We start from the raw sequence: 20,025 nt of genomic DNA on the forward strand, positions 1-20,025 counted from the left end.
CATGATTTGAAAATTCCTTTTGAACTGTACCAGATATGGGGAAAGTTCAACACTGCTCTTTCTCCATTATAAGGAACAGAATTAGTGCATATTTATTGTGTCATAATGTTTTATGCTTACATCTTTCTAGTTGCAATGAAGAAAAGCAACCATGTCTCAAATATATACTTAAGAATATCTTTGAGTATCTTAGGCTTCTTCAACTAGAACCCCAACAATGATGTTTCTTTCTGAAATTGCAACTAATTTCTAATTGCAAAACCTACAGTAAATGAACAACAATACTTTGATGCACGACTGGGTATAAGTAATCATTCTTGAAACACACAGACTACATTTCTTTCTAGGAAAATAATATTTTTAAACTATGGGTGGAAGCACTGCTCTAACTTTGAATGAAACAGTATCTCCACTGAAGTCAGGCAAAGTCCCATCAACTTCATTTCAGTCAGGATTTCATCCCAAAGACTTAAAATAATTACTAATTGGCTGTTTTAGAAACAGTCAATGTAAAGTTGCCTGAGGTCTAAAAACACTTGATGAAAATTATTTCTGGTCTTGTAACAAGCTGATTTCTACCTGTGACAAAACAAGGAAAAAAATTTTTAGGGATGGGTGTGATTTGGGGCATCCACAATATAAATTTGTTTCACAGAGACCAGTGAAGGCCAAGAAGGAAGATCTGTGCTGTGCTTAGTTCTGTGCCTTTGAAGGATACTTCAGTACATGAAGGTCATCCCCCTGGGACCAGTTATTCTTGTATAGCATACAGCAAGGCTTTACCACAGAGCAAATTTGATCAAACATATCACTTGTTGGCCAGCACTATAGATACTAGCCTAAGTCTCCTAAAGATGCCTCAGTACCACATCACTCTTTCCAGATTCATCACTGTCAATAATTTGCCTTGTGTTGCAAATTCCGTATCCTAGAGACATAGGGATCTGCTATTTCTGTTTTCACAGGTAATTATCTAAGTACCGATACCAGAATGTTAATGTTACTTTCTTCTGCTAAATATCTGTGTGCTAGTTGTAGTGCTGTGGTAAAGATGATTCCATCTGGCAGTTCATTTTAATGCATGTGCTAATGTACATAAAAAGAGCTATTAAAACAGCCACAAAAGGTAAATGAATGAAATCCTCATTTTTGAGGACAGGTATTACAATGTTCCACTTTTTTAAATCTGCAAAAAGAAAGTTAAAGTTATTTTTGCATTTTAAAATAATGGATCCTTCAACCGTTGTATATACATATATTTCTTGGGAAAGACATAGGGGAATTCATGCCTTTAAACAAGTTTTTCTTTAGTAAGTAAATATTCTACAAAGGAGATGTATAGAATTTTCAGTATTTGTCCTCAGTGAAACCATTCCATAAAATCCTTCTTAGTGTTAGAATAAAATACATTTTTTAGAGTGGCTTCCTTACATCAAGGGAATTGAGATTATTTTTTCCTTACCAAATACATAAACTTAATGAGCAAGCTTTTTAAAGACAGTATCGTCTGCCATTCAGCTTACAGAAACCAAAGGACTTTGGTTGCTCTGTTTCACCTCACTGCTCACGTGCTGCTGCTTCAGCAGCATTTGAAAATGAAAAGAAGCAATGTGCCTGAAGGGACTCACTGTCTTTTTCAAGACCAAAGTAAAGGCAGAGCCAGCAACATGCCAGTAGAAAATGTTTTTTTCCTGAGTCTATTTTTGCAGCTAAGTGTAACCAGTTCCATGAACTAAACTAAAAAAACATAGACAATGCAGACTGTACATAATGCCATTTCAAGGAAGCACTTTGATAGAAATTGCTTTTAGTTCTGTGAATGTCAGTAGAAAATGCCAAAATGCCAAAATACACATCGCAGTTGTGCCTGACTTACTAACCAAAAAAACAGTAAGGGCCAAGCTGACTTAGGGAAGCTGCATTGCCCGTGTAAAAAATGTAATTGATCCTTTGGGCTAGATGTCATGCTATCACATTGATGCAAACCTGGAGATCAGCAGAAGCACTACAGTTTTACAATGGCATGACTGAAAACAGAATCCTTCCTCTACCACTTAAGTTTTATGCAGCATAAAATATGTATGGATGCTTGACAATTTCTCCTTTCATTATATACAAAAGTGACTTTCTCTTCTCTCTGAAATAACATTGTCAAACCAAGAGGGACTGCCAGAAACCTGTCACAGATAATATCTATTTGCCCAGGTTCCTGAATAGCAATGAAAAAGAAGATACTGAATGTCAGTTCCCAGAATATAAATGAAAGTTCCATGCCTGTAATTAGGTCATGTTTCCCCTCTCCAAAAAAATCATGTTTGATATTACAGTGACTTTAAACTATTTTTCTGTAAGTAATTGGCTAGAGGTACTGTGGGACGTCTACCCAAGTATTAGTGATAAATAAGATTAAAAGTTCAAAACTGCAAAATTCCTTGCAAACTCAAATGACTTTCCAGGACATTTGCACTAGAAAGGATATTCTTGTTTTTACTGCAAGTGTAAATGCCCACTTTAAAAGTAAAGAAAATCTTTTTTCCCTTGCATTTGGAGAAGATGAAAAGGTGAAAAGATAGCAGTGGCAGTTTTAATTTACATAGTTGATAGCTTCATCCCACAGTGGTTCTGCACAGTGTTATGTGACCTACTGCTTGAAGATTCTGTGCCCTTTTTTCTAAACATTATTATGTAGTACATTTAAGCAACAATAATGTACAAATGAAGGTTCAAGACCTTTGATCTTCCAGTCTGCCCCAAAAATGTTTTTTAAGTGTACAGAAGATAAAGGTACTATGTTCTAAGTGGAGACTGGGTCTCCAGTATTTTTTCCTCTCCCCGCGCCTCCCTTTTTTTTTAAATCCATGTCAATTGTTTTCCTGTCCCAGCAAGGTTTTACACCCACCAAAGTTCATTTCTGAAACAATGATCACTCAGTAAAGAAAGTAGTAGCAGACCGCTTTTCCAAACCTGAGGATTTTCCCTTTGCTTCTACACCTATAAGCCACCTTCTAGTCTGCACCCTCTCTGCTGTGGTTTCTTGTTTCTGAAACAACATAAGGTTGTGTCTCTGCTGTCTTTGTAATCAGGACCAAGGAATGATCTATGTTGCCCTGGCGAGTGTGCCCAATACAGTTCACATTTGCAGTGCTCATTGGCTGGTCCCTATAGCAATCCATTTGTGTCCGCACTATACAGCATGTGGAGGGATCTCTGGATCAGTACCCACCCTCTGGGGCTTCATCTTGTTGACCCACAAGCCCATACTGTGTAAGTCATGTGCGACACTAACCTGTTTCATGCCTCTCTCATGATTATCGTTACACGACCATGGCTACAGGCACCTTGTCACAACAGTTTGGCTCTCCTTCTGACACCACATGTCCTTCTTTGAGTCTAAGACACATTGGAATGTTATAATTTTAAAAATGGGTATCTCTTCATAAAGTGATGAATACTAAGAAAGTTACCTCATATCCTGTGACATTTGCACTTTTTAAGCAATGACATTCAGAATGACATTATTGTGAGATTACCATCATGTTGCCATCTATGACAAACTGTGTTTAGCATAGGTGTGTGACTCCTGGAAACAGGTTTTCTCGAAGAGCTACCTTTTATGGAAAAGGAGGCAGAGATGGCAAACTAGTAAATCGGGAGGAAAAAATGTAATATTTCTGATACCCAGTCTTTCAGATATTAGAAAACATTCCCTTCATCTCCCTTTATATTATATGAATACTCAATGGTGTTCCCGGGACACTCTTGTCAGGATGTGCATAAACACAACAAATATAACTACAACTCCTGTCTCTATTGCACTCTTTAGTTTATTTCTTTATTACTAATCTAAAAGGAAAATAATAATGGAAAGAACCCACATTCACCTCAATCAGCACTTTTAAGACCTGAAACACTTTAAAACACAAACAAAATTATATTTTGCAATGTCCTTTCCAACATTACCTTCTTACCGATCCAAGAGGTAATACTGGTTTTAGCTAAGCATTCTTGGCTTGCTAAACCAATCTTTAGAGAGGTGTCTTTTCATGCTGTTTTGTATTGAGCAAAAATATACAGACAGAGGACCCACTTAAGTAAAAACCTATGTTCTTTAGGTAACTGCAAAATATTGGACACCTCTGTATCATTCAGTGCTAAGAGGTTTATCTTCCATCCATCAAAGTTGAAAGCAAAATTTTCACTGACTTGACTGAAAATTTTGACTGCTAGAGAGCAGCCCGTCGGAAAGGGACCTGGGGGTGCTGGTTGACAGCCAGCTGAACATGAGCCGGCAGTGTGCCCAGATGGCCAAGAAGGCCAACAGCATCCTGGCCTGTATCAGAAATAGTGTGGCCAGCAGGAGTAGGGAAGTGATCGTGCCCCTGTACTCGACACTGGTGAGGCCGCACCTCGAATCCTGTGTTCAGTTTTGGGCCCCGCACTACAAGAAGGATGTTGAGGTGCTGGAGCGTGTCCAGAGAAGGGCAACAAAGCTAGTGAGGGGGCTGGAGCACAAGTCTTATGAGGAGCGGCTGAGGGAACGGGGGTTGTTCAGTCTGGAGAAGAGGAGGCTGAGGGGAGACCTTATCGCTCTCTACAACTACCTGAAAGGGGGTTGTGGCAACGAGGGTGTTGGCCTCTTCTCCCAAGTAACTAGTGATAGGACAAGAGGAAATGGTCTCAAGTTGCGCCAGGGGAGGTTTAGATTGGATATTAGGAAAAATTTCTTCACTGAGAGGGTGGTCAGGCATTGGAACAGGCTGCCCAGGGAGGTGGTGGAGTCGCCATCTCTGGAAGTGTTCAAAAAACGTGTGGATGTGGCGCTTCAGGACATGGTTTAGGGGACATGGTAGTGCTGGATTAATGGTTGGACTTGATGATCTTGAAGGTCCTTTCCAACCTAGTGATTCTGTGATTCTGTGTGACTGGAACCAGACTGACAATAACTGATGTGGGTGGAGCAAGCAAAGGCAACATGGAAAGCAACTAAAATTGATTCCACTTCCTGTCAAACTTACTGAATTAAAAAAGAATTAAAAGGGTAAATTTCCAACTAGTTCTGTCCAGCTCTACTCACATAATTTACATTCTTTCTAGCAGAAAGTTAAAATTACCATTTAACTATTGACTGTTTCACCTTTTTTTGTGAATGAAATTCAGTGCAACACAGTGTCTGCTTAAATAGTAATTGTGAAAAGACTTATTTCAGCTTTCACCACTAAAATAGAGAAAGACCTGCAAAAGTCCCTTCTACAGCCCAGAGAAAATGGGGCCAAAACAAGTAAACTGAGCTTCAGCCTCCTGTGTAAATTTAGGAAGCCTGTCAAGGAAAACAGCCTGCTTTCTTGATTCTCAGGTTCCTCCATGCTTGCAAGGTACAAATGTAACCAAAAAAGAGTTACTTTACTCTCAGTGTAGTATTTGAAAATGGTACCATCTATGTTTTAGAATGCATAGCCTGTGCTTGGTAGGCAACTCTCCAGCAAAAATGAGTGATTGATGAAGCAGAATTCACTAAAACTGGAACTAAACTCATCAGTTTTCTTAGATGAAAAAGTCTGCAGTCAGGAACTCTATTTCTTGGTCTGACTGGTTTGAGAGTCTACTGTACTGAGATGAAAAAAAAACATAGAAGAAAGAATAATAACTACTACAAGCATGTCTGTTTCTCAGTTCTGTGGAATTCAAAAACACAAATACCTATTCATGCAGCTGCATTCACTACTTAAAGTCATTAGCCAAAAATAAACATACAGAGAGAGAGAGACAAAACTGGCTAACTGGGAAGAAAATAATTCTCTAATATTCAGACTCTTCTGATGCTAAGTCATCATGCTGTCTTTTGTGGACAGAATTTGTGTCTCTCATCTCAATCATGCTGACAAGTGCCTCATGGACTAACATTCAGTATATATCCTAGTATTAGTAATACGGAAAAGACTTGGTGGGAAATGTTATCTTCCCACCAGCAGTGCACTTTTGCTCTGTGTATACACATTCCCTATTTAAACATTCATTTAGCAACAGAGGCAAAATTACTTCTTGATTCCCATGTAAAATACCCCTGGGAATTGTCCCTGAAAGAGTACCACTTTAGATCTGTCAGACAGAGACATTTTGTTACCTGAAGGATGTTACCTTAACCCAAGGTCTAAAATATAAATGAACTGCAATTCAGATGACATGAGATCTAGCAGAAAGACAGAAAGGTGGAAAGCTTGCCAGAGAGATTCCACAGGGACAAGTCTGATCTATTTAATACAGATAAATATGACAAAAAGATATTTATATCCCAAGTTTTAATAAGTTTATGGTTGACAGGGGGAACTGAAGACAGCCTTGAGCAGCAGATAATATACGGAACAAGATGTTAACTACAAGAAGTTAAAAAGAAGAAGAAAAAATCCAAGCAGATTATCCAAGGCCAAAGGAGATAACGTCCTTTTTTAGCAAATTATCATTTGTACTTTGGTGTAAAATCCAAGGGATCTTCATAGATCCTTTAGTATTTAAGTTGAATAGAGAATGTTTAGATATGAAAGGTCAGAACTGTCTATGAAAAGACAAGAAGTGAGAAAGTAAACAGAGGATAAATCAAGACATTATTTTAGAACCTGCCACCGTGAAAACTTTGCCTTTTCTCAAGAGGCAGAGAAGTTCTTTTCTATATTGAAGCAAGGATTTGAGGTTTGCTGTTAAAAACATTGGAAAGCCATTAGATGATTCCTCAGAAGTGTTATTTTGAATGTTACTATTATATCTTTGAGCAAAGCAACACCCTTCATGTTTTTTAATGGGTTACTAATTTTTCCCCATGTTGAAAGCTTTAGAAAAGTTTGGTTTTGTTAGAAAGGAATTTGGGTTAAGTTGCTGAAGCAAGTAGATATAACTAAGTAGAAGAAAAAGAGGCAATTGGGGGATGGGCTGTGGCTTAACCCTGCACTGAACAACATTTGCCTGTGGTTTCGAGAAAAGTTTCGTAACAGTTTTTTTGGCAGAGAGGTGTGGGAGTATGACTTTTTCCCATTGCTGATTTCTTCTGTGCTAAAGAAACAAGACAATTCGCTTGTTAAAGCTTAGCAATAAATACAACTTCATCAACAATTTATTATTCTAATTACAAGATCACAAATTTTGAGTACGTTCTTAGGGTAAACAGGTAGTATATACTAAAGTTAAATTACTTTTTAAACTATAGCAGAATATCAGAATCTTTTGGTATGCAAAACTACATTGGAAATCTGCTTCTAAAAAGTTCTTAAAGAAAACAAGAACATTTCTTTCTTCCATCTTCTCAGCCTAGCATTACTTCCATCAATTCCTTGAGTAAACCCAGCAATTTCCAGGAAGTTTGCCTGAATCCCATGATGCAAAAAGCAGAATTTAATCCAAAACTATATGAAGCAGTAAAGATAAATCTCTTGACAGTTTTCTGAGATTCTCTCCTATTATTACCCTATCCTAAGACATACACAATTGTGAAGATATTAATCACAGTTTACTCTGCAGAGAAAAAGTCGGTAGGATGTTTAACTCTTGATTTATACACAAGCTTTAAGTATTCCACCTGTGTAATTCTGCATAGTAACTTATTTCTTCTAATTAAGTCTTTATTTCAGCTCTCAGTGGGCCTAATTTTCCTCTTACTGACAGCAAGTTTATTAATATAACTGTCATCAAACAAATGGTGGTAGTGTTTAAATAAGATTAACATAAGAAAAAGCAAAATCAAGGCCATTGACTTGTATGAAAATTTTACTGTTCTGTTCACATCTAAACCGTGCTTACTGGACATTTAACAGAATCCTGGGCAAGGAAGGGAAGGAATCTTTTATTGTTTAGAGACTGTTTTGAATGAAAAACTGTCAAGATTATGAAAAAAAGGAAAAAATCTGCTCAGTAAGCAAAATCAGGCAGTAGATATAACCACAAAAGCTAACCACAATCTTTATCCCTTTCATATGTACTACAAACTGAAAGCTCAACTGCATATTAAGATAAAAGATTCTATTACACTCAAAATTGTGTTATGGGCAAAAAGGTGTACAACTTATTAACATAGTAAAACATTTATTACTGTTTTTTTACCAGCTCTTTATTGCCTCTACCATTCACCAAGCTGAAGCCCAGGACAGGTCAGGGACCAGTCATTTGGTCACTGTTAAACAAGCTACATCCAGGTGAAGTAAAGGCTGAGATTCTGCTTTGCCAAGTCAGCACAAAGTTTGTTGTCTTTTACTAGTAAGGCAAAAATTGTATGTATTAGACTACAATATATGTAAGCATCACTGATTCTTTTCAGCACATATAAAATAAATATTAAATTTTCATAAGATATATTTAAATGCTTTAATCAGATATATAGAGATGAGGCAGAGGTTTGAAAGCGACTGAAGGCATGAAAGGAGCAGCAACATAAACTGTCTAACATCATTAAAGAAGAAAATAAAACACATCTTTGCAAAACAAGGAGTGATCTACAGCAAGTTATCTAGGAACTGCTAATGCTAACATCAACTATCTGTAATTTTTTAAAAGTAGTAACAATAGAATAAAAGAGGGAATTAAGGCATGACAGACAGTAGGAATGTCTCATACTTAGGCTGAAGATAATTTTGAACTCCAAACAATGAGCAAAGAAGTTTCAGATATACAAAACCATTTTAATAACAAAAAATACTATTTTTATTTTAAATATTCCAAGAATAAAATACAGGGATGACTTATTATTCCAAAAAAGATGCAGAAGATTAATCCAAATGTTTTTCCACAGCATGCTATGTAAACCTATCATAGTCACTGTATTTACACAGAAGTTAAACATTTTGCATTCATGATTTCTATTTCACCCTGAGTATTGTATCCCTTCATTCACTATATAAAATAGAAAAAGTAGAATTAATTGGCATAAAAATAAAGTATAAACCTATTTCTGATTTCTCAGATTAGCAGTAGCTCTTACTCTTCTGTTGAAATTACTATCACTCAGTCAATTGATTCTGCTTGCTGATTATTTGATGTTCTTGCCTCTAAACCTTACAGCTGTCTGTAAAACTTTTTACAATGTCCTGTAAACTATTCACCTTACTCACTCTATAGGTAAGTAGTAAACAAAGGTCTGTGTACTATATGGGATTAGAACTGCAGCTCCTTTAACTGTACCTTCTATGCATTATTTAATTTTTATGTTTGTAAAGTGTCATAAAAATATTTAAAATTGCAGCTGCCTTTCTCTCCTTAAGCATAATGCTCAAATGAATTAGGTATGAAAGTTCCATCAAGTCAATAAAATCGTTTCCACATACTGTCTGATCCCTCCCAGGCATCACAAAGCACTTCATAAAGTACTTCAATAGGAGGTTTGCAGTGCCCAGTTACCAGTAAGAAAGGTCAGACTTTATCTATATTTAATACGTTGGAAGGCTGGACTCTCCTGTTTATCTGAACTCCACTCATACTAAGTTAGAGTTCCCTGCATCAGTGTGTGCAGCTTTAAGGTGTTTAAGGAATATTATGACCCTGAAAACCAGACAAACCAGAACTCTGTTCCACACCACTATCACTAGTGCACGGATGTGCTGGAACAAACTCTGCCACCTGCACATCAGCATACAGTTCTCTCATGTAATTCCTGCCAGTCAGCTCAACTACTACTTCTACAGCCAGCATTAGACTATGCCCCAGAATGAACTGCTGATGTCCCCATGTTAACATGGAAAGCTGACATTAAAAGCTGCTAATGAAAATAAGGTAGTACGTTATAAGAAGTGTACAGAATAAGGACTAAAAGACTTTAGCTTCCTCCAGTGAAAATAGGCTATTGCAGGTGACAGGCATAAGTACAGAAAAGCTATGAAATGCAAAACACACCTGCACCTAGGCTGTGGTTTTAGTTAGCCTAATTCTTTATGATAACCAGGCTGCATAATTCCCAGTAGAGAGAAGGCTACTTATTCATACCCTACACATGCAGTTACATAGAGTGTGAACACTTGACTACAAAATTGCTGCTTTGCCAGCTGTAAGTAAAAAGAAACAGTGAAAAAGTGTGCATCTTAGATCTACAGGACCACTACAGCCAGAAATCTTTGCGCTGAAGGCAGACCACTTTGAGCTCTACATAAACTCAGCAGGTTTATATGCTGACATCTGTTAATTTCCTGCACAAGAAGGGAACAAGAAGGTCGCTGTACAACAGCAGCATTCCTTCTGCAGCCTTCCCTGGCAGATGCCATATTTTGCTTTCTTATGTTCACACACAAAATTCATTTCACAGGCAGTGAAATGCCTGTTGCAACAAAAGTAGTAACAAAGTATTGAAATAAATCAAAGCTTTCCCAGGATAGCTATGTGAATATAAAAAGTCCATGCAATTAAAATTAAACAATATATGTACTTTAATCATGGTATGAATTATAATAACAAAGAAAACTACTAACACTTTAAGATATTCAAACTGTCATATGTAGATATTGGATTGTATGGAGATTAAAAACAGCATCATGGCTATAAAAATGAATGGCTGTATATGATTCTTGGGCTACTATGTAAACTGATCATACAGACTAAAAAGATTTACTCTGAAGAATATTAAATTCAGAGTATTTCAGAAGAAAGAATATGAAGACTCTGGTTTTACACTGCAGTAGTTGGGGAATTTTTGTTGTTGTGGGTGGACGTCTGGAGAAAACAGAATAGCAAATTAATAGTTATCACATGTGTTTACTTTCCAGAATGTAAACTTAATGCAATCTGAAATTGTTTTGCATCAAGATATACACTGGGCAGAATTAGTGGCAAATTGGTGACATTTTTGTTTCTCAGAATATTTGGCTAATCAGCACTGAAATCTTCCTTGGGCTAAAAAGGCACAAGGAAGCTCATGAAGAAGTATCATGCGTAGCCACTTCTGTCTGTAAGCTGGGACTTGTAGTAGGCAGAGCTAAGGAAGAAAGAATGAGGGTGATAATTTCACGTGTTTCCTAATTATGATGCACTAGCATCTTAAAAAAAAATTCTTGTTCAAGAACCTGCTGTATTACCAAAACACTTAATTCTTTCATGAGTGTATTTATATAACAAAGGCAATGAAATGTTAACTTGTAATCTATGGCACTGGTTTTTGTGCTAAAAATTGTAATGATGGAAGGAGATATGATGTACTATTCATAAAAACATTTTAATTTTACAAAACAGGTAATTCTGACTTTTAGTTGTTATTATTCATATTTTATTCAGTTCTATATTTAAAACAATTAATTTCATTTCATGCTCAGCTACATTTCACTAATGGGGTGAAAAGAGAAAACTCACAAAAATGCCCACTTGCCAAATGAAACGTTACTTTCTTACTTAATGTATATTCTCTCATTAAAAAGGCATTTTTTTCTTTTTCTTAAATTTCCTCAAGTCCCTGTTTATATGACTATGTAGACAATATATTCATTCAGAGCTATACTAGTATATCAATACTGTTGATGAAGACTGAAATACCTCCACCATGAAATTAAGAAAAAATAGTAACTACAGATTATTTCAGGCACAAAAGGTGTCCCCTTTTTGGCTATGAAACTAGGTTGCCATATATGCTACTTCAAATAATCACTGGAGGGTTTTTTATGTGGAGCTAGATCCATTTGCAAGCAACCCTATATTTTCCATTCCATGATTAGGTCATGACTGTGCTGAGAAAAACTGTTAATTGACATGATGTAGCTAACACCGTATTGGATACAGCTGATCCAGAAATGCCCATAAAGAATCTAGACTGAAAGTACAATTTATCAAAATGGAAGTATCAAGCAATTTTAAAAGGCTGATCAACTGACACAAACACACACCCTTTCTTCCAGAAACAAACCTAATCCTGTACTTCTTACCCAGTGTTTTCGAAAACCTCCTTAGTTAGGTACTGCAAGCTCTGGTACTTCTCCAGCATGACTCTACATCATACTTAAGAAAATGCTACAGTATTTTTCATGCCAGCCTTGTGGTTAAAACAAGTGGATTTTTTTTTTTAATGAGAGCTTCCTATTTATTATGAAATAATAGGAGCAGCCTAATTATTAGGCTACTCTCAACAAGGGAGTACCTTCCCCTTTTAAACAAAGTATTTTTTCAGAGAAGACTGAAAGACAGATCGAAGAAAGAAAATAAGAAATGTTGCCTCATAGATAAGGAGTGGTATGTTTTCTGGTTTTCATGACAGCATAAGAACATATGTGACAGCATAAGAACATTTTTTAACCTAACAACAGTCTTAATATTCTTCTACCTCTTACTGAATGAAACATACAACAAAAGATTTAATACAGTGGCAATTTACATTTTAATCTTGTAAAACAATTGTTCTAATTTTTAGTTCTATGATGCTTTTAGACAACACCAACAAAAATTATACCTATTAATTAAAAAAACCGACTTACCTGATGAGATGTCTATTCGGTTCTTCTTCACATGGGTGACATTGATATGGACGCTGACTTTGCCCTCATTTATGTCAATCTCAACATTCCCCAGGTCATCTGCAAAGTTGCTGAAGACAAGAAGTCCACTGGGGTTCCAGGTTCGGAAAAGGAAACTGACTGAAAACAGATCCTGGCTTGGACGACCAGGAACCTCAAGGTAACTGGTGGCATTGAAAAAGACAGGCACTGTATGTGGCTCCACACAAGAAAAACTTAAATTTCCCTAAGTAAAACACAAAAAAAAGCAAAAACATAAGCAAAATGGTAAGATTACACTAAATTCATAGATACCTCTACAAAAGTATTCTAGGTTTCATTCAATCTAGAGACTACTGTGATCAATGCAAGTTGCATGTAAAAATGTGTTATTATCATTATTACTACTATTATAATGTTGTTGCTGATATTTCTGTTTTGTCTAACAGTGGCCCCATTATATCTTATACTGTACATACACACAATAAGAGGCAGTCTTTGCCCTGAAGTCTAAGATAAAGCTTGGACAAAAGCATTAATATTCCTAGTTCAAAGATGAAGAAATGAATCACAGAGAAACTTGGGCTTGTTCATGGTCACCAAAGAAGCCTATAACAGAGCAGTAATTCATCCTTTTATAAAAATGAAATACAGCTTTCCAAATACCCTTATACCAATGTGTCAATCAATACAATACATGAGGTTGTAAAAGAAGGACGTATAATAACTCGTGAAGAGCTAGTCTCTCTGTTATGTTTTCTACTGGGTAACACTAGATAAGCTAATACTTCATTTCATGAAGCAGAAGGATTTGGAGTAGCTGATCATGAGCAATGCCTAATATTTGTAGTTACTCAATAATTTTCTCTGTAAAGGAAACTGCAGTTTTCACATTGTAAAATTGGGAAATTAACAAAAATCCAGCCAACTTTATTGTTTTCCAAGACTTTAAATAGTGTAGAGTTAGGGACATGAATTTTTCACTCTGGTTCTTATGTAATTTCTCATGAAAGACCATAATGGCAGGATGTATTGCCATTTCGTTCCTGAAAAATCATAAATAATTTGTAGCAATCTCTGTCCAGTATTGGCTTTTTAATGCATCATCGCAAATATAAGAGGAAAACTTCCTCTGCTGAAGAATTCCTCTAACATGTGGCAAAGGGAAACCCATTCTATGGTTAGTTTTTCTGATGCACTGTGGCAGATGGATACTCTCTGGCAATTTCAGTTCAATTTGGGAAGGAAGAATTTTACCTAATGCAGCACGAAAATTATTACTGTGATCAAGATAGCAATCCCTTTGTTATTTATTTGTACTTTAAAGAAATATTAAGGATTGATGAACATTTTTGGAGGTACCTAGGTGTTCAGAGATGAGGTTCACCTAAGCACTGTTCAGAATCCAAATCAGTCATCATCTTTATCACACAAATATTTTTAAACTCCATATTCCTGACTTCCCAATATAAGCTTTTATGTCACATATTTTTGTATTCATAGTGTATAAATGCATCTGAAAGTTCATCTTGAGAGAAGTGAGAGAATTTGGAAGCAAGATAGGAACTTTGTGTCTGAAAATGTGTGGGAGGCAAGTCCTAAGTAATTATTTTCAATTGGAGATGGGCTAGATGACACCAATAAGGAAGCAAGGTTTAGCACTTATTTACCAATGTCCAAACCTGTCACTTTTTAAAAGAGCAACACATCAGAAAACACCTTATCTGTGTCATAGCAAGATACCCCATGTGGCAGATTCAGCTTCTTATATAGCATTTCCATGTCAAAACTAAATGAATAAAAATAATAGTTTCTTGAGCACTCAAATAGATTCTTAGATTACTCTGCATAATCACCTCTTTTTCCTACAGAGCATCAGAAAATACACTGCCTCACAGTCTACCTATAAAGGCCAATAGAACTAGTAGCAACTAAACCGTCAGGCTGGCAGCCTCCATCACCAATTAAGAAACAGTGATATTTCCAACAAGCTGGAACTAGAGAAGAGATTTATTTATACTGATCTCCAAAAAGATTTTTTCCTATCTTTATGATAAAATCTCAGCCTTACAAACCATGTTATTTTCATATGCCCATGTTTCATGGATAACAAAAAATATCCAAGGATTTAGGAAAATAATTAGCAAAAATCAACTATAGGAAGGTTTTAAATTACTGTGTGATGAAAGAAATTACAACTGCTTTCTGAGTAAAGGCAAAGGACCTCCCCTTATCTCCTTTGCTGCTAAGATGCTTGGCTATTCTGTGTTTTTTTGGTTAAAAGGTTGCCTAGAGATTTTAATTTTAAGTTTTCAGCCAACTAAGCATTAAATCAAAATAGTTAACTCATTTGTTTGAATATTTTATTAAAAATGTTTCCAAGTGTTTAAATGTATTAAAAATGTTTCCAGAATATTTTTGGTTAAAACACAAAATTTACATACAGAAAAAAAAGCTGGAGAGCGGCTGAAAAACCCTCTGTAACCCTTTGTTAACATTCTCAGTGTAATAGACACCCTACAGGTTAGAAATAACTCCTTTTACATAGTTAAACCAGTCCTGTGTAGACACAGAAGATAACAGCATTTTGTAAGAGCTGACATCTCACGGTTCAGTCACAGATGCCAATTAAGTAGTGCTCACAAAGCATTTTGTTAGACATTTTTAAGAGTTTCTTTTGCTGCCTCGTTACCAAGAGGAGCTAACAATTTCCTCATAACAAGAAGGCTTTCATATCCAATTGACACTCTCCTGTCATCCTGATGCATGGGATACCTGCATGTATAATACCTATTAATGTTAATGGCATCGAATCCATTCAAATCCTTCTTCACATCAGTGAATGCAATTATCATGAACAGCCTAACTGCATAAATTTCATGAGGAAGTAACACATAATTCTAATTTCTCTTCCAGTTAGTATTTTCCCTACTGAGCTACTCAGATTAATCTGAACTGGATTATCAATTCTCTCTATGGCTGTAATACACAAGATGGCTCCTCTTTTAAGTAAAACCCATCTGATACAGATTGCTCACTGGGTCTAGGTCAAGAGTTTGAGATAGTCTGCAGCTGGTCTCTAAAATAGCATCCCCGTTTTTCAAAAAGAAAGATCCTTTTCTGTAGATTCAGTGTGACTTGCTGTATAGTTCTCTGGGCAATGACATCTGGAAGTCAAACATATACTGTGCATTTATACTGAAACGGTCTTATCAGAGAATTTTTCATACTACATTGGAAGGGAAATGGTGAAAACATCTTAATCTGGGTAACTTGATCTTTGTTAATCTGTGTTGCAAATTAGCTTCATGTTTACCTCTTATAAATCAATTTTGCCTATTCACATTCAGATGTTATCCCTTGTGGAAATACTACTGGGTTTTAAAACCTTTCCCAATTAATAGAGCTACTGGCTGCATATGTAGCTCCCACAAGAGAAGTAATGAGTTTATTAAGACTACAATACCTGTTAAATCAGGATGGATTATTCAGGACAGACAATGTACTCTAATGTTTACCATGTTATTTCAGTATTTTTCTCAAAATATGTTATTACTCATCTTTGAGCTTAACATAATGTTCACTTAATATAAATAATTTAAAGAAAACACTCATCTTAAGTTTGTATATGATTGCACTCAGCAATACATGGCCTAGGAGCTGCAGAAGTGGGTGGAGCATTGACCTAGTGGATGTAAGGATGGAGGGTAGCAAATACGATTCTCCTCATCTTTTTTCAGTTACAGGCTTTAAAATTGGAGAGACTGTTCTGTAGAAACTAAATCCAATTAGTATTCACACTTCCTGGCCTAGTACACCCCTGGGCAGGAAAATTTGAGAAAGCAACTAAATTACTAAACTCAAATTTCTCTGGACGGCTTCTTGTTAGCTGCATATTCTAGTCTCTTCTCACTAGTGGTACAAGAGTCAATATTCTTCAGTTATGCAAGGTAATGAAAGTCCTACAAAGCTTGTTATATTTTAGTAGAAAAACTAGAAAAGATGGACTGGAAGATTGTTTACAAGTGCATTCCATGTTTCTGTTTTAGTCCTGAGTCAAGTTGTATACAGGAGTTCGCACCTACTGTGCTAATTAGTCACTGCCAACTCTTGTTTGCAAGTTGGTGCAGGAGAAAAGCGGACACTTACATTCCCTGTGTCGGCTGTTCTTTTCTCCTGAATTCTGCCTTTTGGGCATCTTTATTGTTTTCCTCATTTGTCTTCTATGAAAACAAATCATACTCCACCAATAAGAACAGTAACTGCTCAAGACCATTCATCTGACTCATTCTCCCCCAAGAGCTGCTGCCAACTTATATGTTACAAAGGACTGGCAAACTTTTTTCCCCTTATTCTTACCCTCTAAATCTAAAAGAAACATGTTATTAAAGTCAATGTTGGACACTATTTAAATTTAAAATACTTCTAAATTGTCTTTACATCCTTACTCTTCAATAAATTAAAAAGATGTCTGGTGGTGCTTTTTTGCTCATAACACCTATGTATATGAGACGTAAACATTTTTTTAGCTTTGATTTTGTTCAGAGAAAAATCAAGATTATCATCTTATTATCACCTTTGATTCTCTGGGCATCCTCAGTCTGTAAAATTAACTTGTCAACACCCTTTCAACTGTGTGACTTCTAGAATCCAACTATCTGCATCTAAAAATACTTTTTTCTTCTGTCTCACAGAAGAATATCTCTTTAATATTCTTCCTTCCTGTTTTTTTTCTCCCCCTTATGATACTTCTCATCACATACTGATTACTTAGCTTGTGTTCCATTTCATTACATTTTGTCTGTCTTACCTTTTCAGATAATACACTGTTTAGGGCAGGGTATGCCTACTGTTATGGGTTTGTACAGGATCTCCTATAATGGAGCTTTGATCCTTGTTGGATTGCTTAAGTTCCATCATCATAAACATGATTAACAACAACAGTAGTCTCAACTGAGTCTATTTTTCATGCTAAATCAGGCTAAAAGCTAAGAGAAAAAAAAGCTTTTGTAAAAAACATAAGGATCCATGTTGATTTAGTTAGAGTAAAATCGACTTCGCTTTTGAAGAGCTGAAGCAATTTAAGTAATTCTACTGAAATATCTATTTTTATAGCCATTCTCAGAATTGGTAATCAACAGAATCATCAAATTAAACTAGCATGTCATAGCCTTTTGATGTAGCACTACCACTGCCAAATCTTCTTATGTGGATTTTACTTTCATGTCACAGGTAACAGAATTTTAAAAACAAACAAACACAGTAACAAACAAATAAAAAACAGAGACAAAGACTTTACACGCCTGCTAGCTATGCCACACTTTTGAAAGGATAGGATTTGCACTACAGAAACCTCTTAAGTAACACTTCTGTTCAGAAAGAGGCTTTAACAGTATGTCCTACTAACTTGCAGTGGACTCAACGGTCCAAAATGAATTGTTCCTGTGCAAAGACCCTTTTCTAAATCAGACATCAATCTTTGAAAGTCAGGACTACATATCAAGCTTAAAATGCACTGCAGGCAGGAAATCACAGGCAATTTCAGAAAAAAAAAAAAAGCCAAAGATTGAGGAGTTCATGCAACTGGGTTGAAAAAATTCTAAAAGTGGAGTCTTCCTCCACAGTCTATATATCGGGTTCTTTGCCTTTGACAATATGGAAAAAATTAATGTATAGAAACGGTTCTAAATGTCAGGCTGTATTACTGAGTTTGTATAGGCAAACATCACATATTCAAAATTATCCTTCATATTACCTTGACCATTTAGCCATATTGTTCATACAATTATATGAAACTTCAGTATTGCTATCAAAGGAGTAATCAAATGGTAACAATCCTTTGCACTTCATCATCACTGCATATGTAAACCTTTAGTATTTATTACATAAAAAGAAAAGCAATAGTGGAACCATAGCAGGACTTTGCGAAGGCTGTAAACTTGTGCAGAAGAAAGCCTTGAACAACTTATTCAGACCATCCCAAACTCATGGTAATAATACATTTATTTCTTACCCACATTGCCTTTGTATGCCAGCAAGCAATTTTAGGAATATTTAGAGCCTTAAAAATACAGTAATTACAGTACATACTTTCTTAATCACCCTGCCCATAAAGCCGCAAGTTTGAACATGAAAGCAACTATGAATGCTTAAGCAAGAGAAAAAAATAGAATAAAATGTTAATATGCTCTGTAATGTTAATAAGCTAAATAAGTATTTCAAGTCTAATATCTCGAGGATTTTCAGAGCTACCAGAAGGGCCTTTATAAGCATTCCCTTCCAATGACTTTTGCACTCCAGCAATCTAGCTAGCTCTGCAGGGATGGAAGATATCAGGATTTAAAGCCACGAGAAAGCTGCAATTGATTTAATAATAAATCTTGTCTGCGCTGGTTTTGGGCTACTATAATTTGGGAGGAAAAGAAAGAAGTACTTATTGATTCAGCTGATTTTCTTTTAAAAAGTAGTTATTTAATACTGACGGTTAATTTTGGAAAGATGAAATGTGACCCTAGAAGTAAAATGCTCAGGCATAATAATAAAAAAAAGTCACAAACGTACATACAGTAAGAGCTTTGGTATTCAATAAAATTAGTTTTATGTTCTATATAAATCCAGTATATCACAAGGATATCAGGTACACACACTCATAAACCTTCTCATCTCCTTTACAAGGAGAAGTAGAAGCTTACATGACCATTAAAATATGCTCTTACCACATTAGAAGGTTCCAATTTCTTCCTCTTGGCAAGATCAGTGATATTATTGCCATTGTAGTTGATGCTCTCCATGCAGCCTTTGAAATTTTTCCTACTGTTAGAACTTGGCTTCCCAGAAAAAGGCAAGCCTCCAAAGGTTATCTTTGAATGAAACAGAAAATGGTAGATAGTTACTGGAGGGCAAAGACTTTTAAACGAATTTGCTGTAGAAGTATTCATTTTCTTTGAACACTCAAACATGGTGAATGAGAGAGCTGGCAACACTGCTTACAGAAAAAGGAAGTATCAAATAAACACTGCAGAAGCAGAAGAAAAATCCGTAATGAATTTGTGATTGCAGATACTTATGGTAGTAAATTCCAAGTATTATTACAATTGTCCAAATAGTGAGCAGACACACATCACAGATGTTCATATATGGACTGCTCTTCCGATTGCTACTGAACAACACATATTTCAAAAAAAGAACTTGGAATAAATGTCCAACCCAGTATTTTTCTAAAGAAGAGTAGACGTGAAATTAGATGGACAATCTGTTTCAAATCATTTACTCAGATCTAACTGTGTGCCAGAGCTCAGACTACAACACAGCAGCGGTGGGATCCAATACGATGCATTTGTTTCCTTTAACACTTATATATCTAATTCATCCAGAAGAATTTTACAGAATCACATAGTTAAAGATGTTATCCCCTGTTAGACAAAAGCACCTGCCACTACAGAGAACATGCTTTTTTCATGTAGTTATAGTCAATGAGGATTACCACATGACTTAGCAGGCCAAATCACCTCCATAGAGCAGATGAAGACAACCACTGCAAAGACATAGCCATCAAGGTCAAACAAGGAATTGTTTTTCACTTAAT

The 20,025-nt window shown here is 35.9% G+C and overlaps 1 protein-coding gene across 1 annotated transcript in view; it reads right to left on the reverse strand.

Moving 5' to 3' along the window:
* The window catches only part of CNTNAP2 (contactin associated protein 2), a gene marked incomplete at its 3' end in the record, with an annotated part of 1,307,043 nt that overhangs the window by 679,261 nt on the left and 607,757 nt on the right, over positions 1–20,025 (reverse strand). The window contains exons 7-8 of the mRNA XM_081996846.1: positions 19,157–19,300; positions 12,423–12,687 (exon numbers count right to left, since the gene is read on the reverse strand). Of these exons, the coding sequence (XP_081852972.1) occupies positions 12,423–12,687; positions 19,157–19,300 (409 nt within the window). The remainder of the gene's footprint in view (positions 1–12,422; positions 12,688–19,156; positions 19,301–20,025) is intronic.

The sequence above is a fragment of the Phaethon aethereus genome (genome assembly GCF_964289735.1).
Source record: "Phaethon aethereus genome assembly, chromosome: 2".
In the NCBI taxonomy this organism is placed as follows: domain Eukaryota; kingdom Metazoa; phylum Chordata; class Aves; order Phaethontiformes; family Phaethontidae; genus Phaethon; species Phaethon aethereus.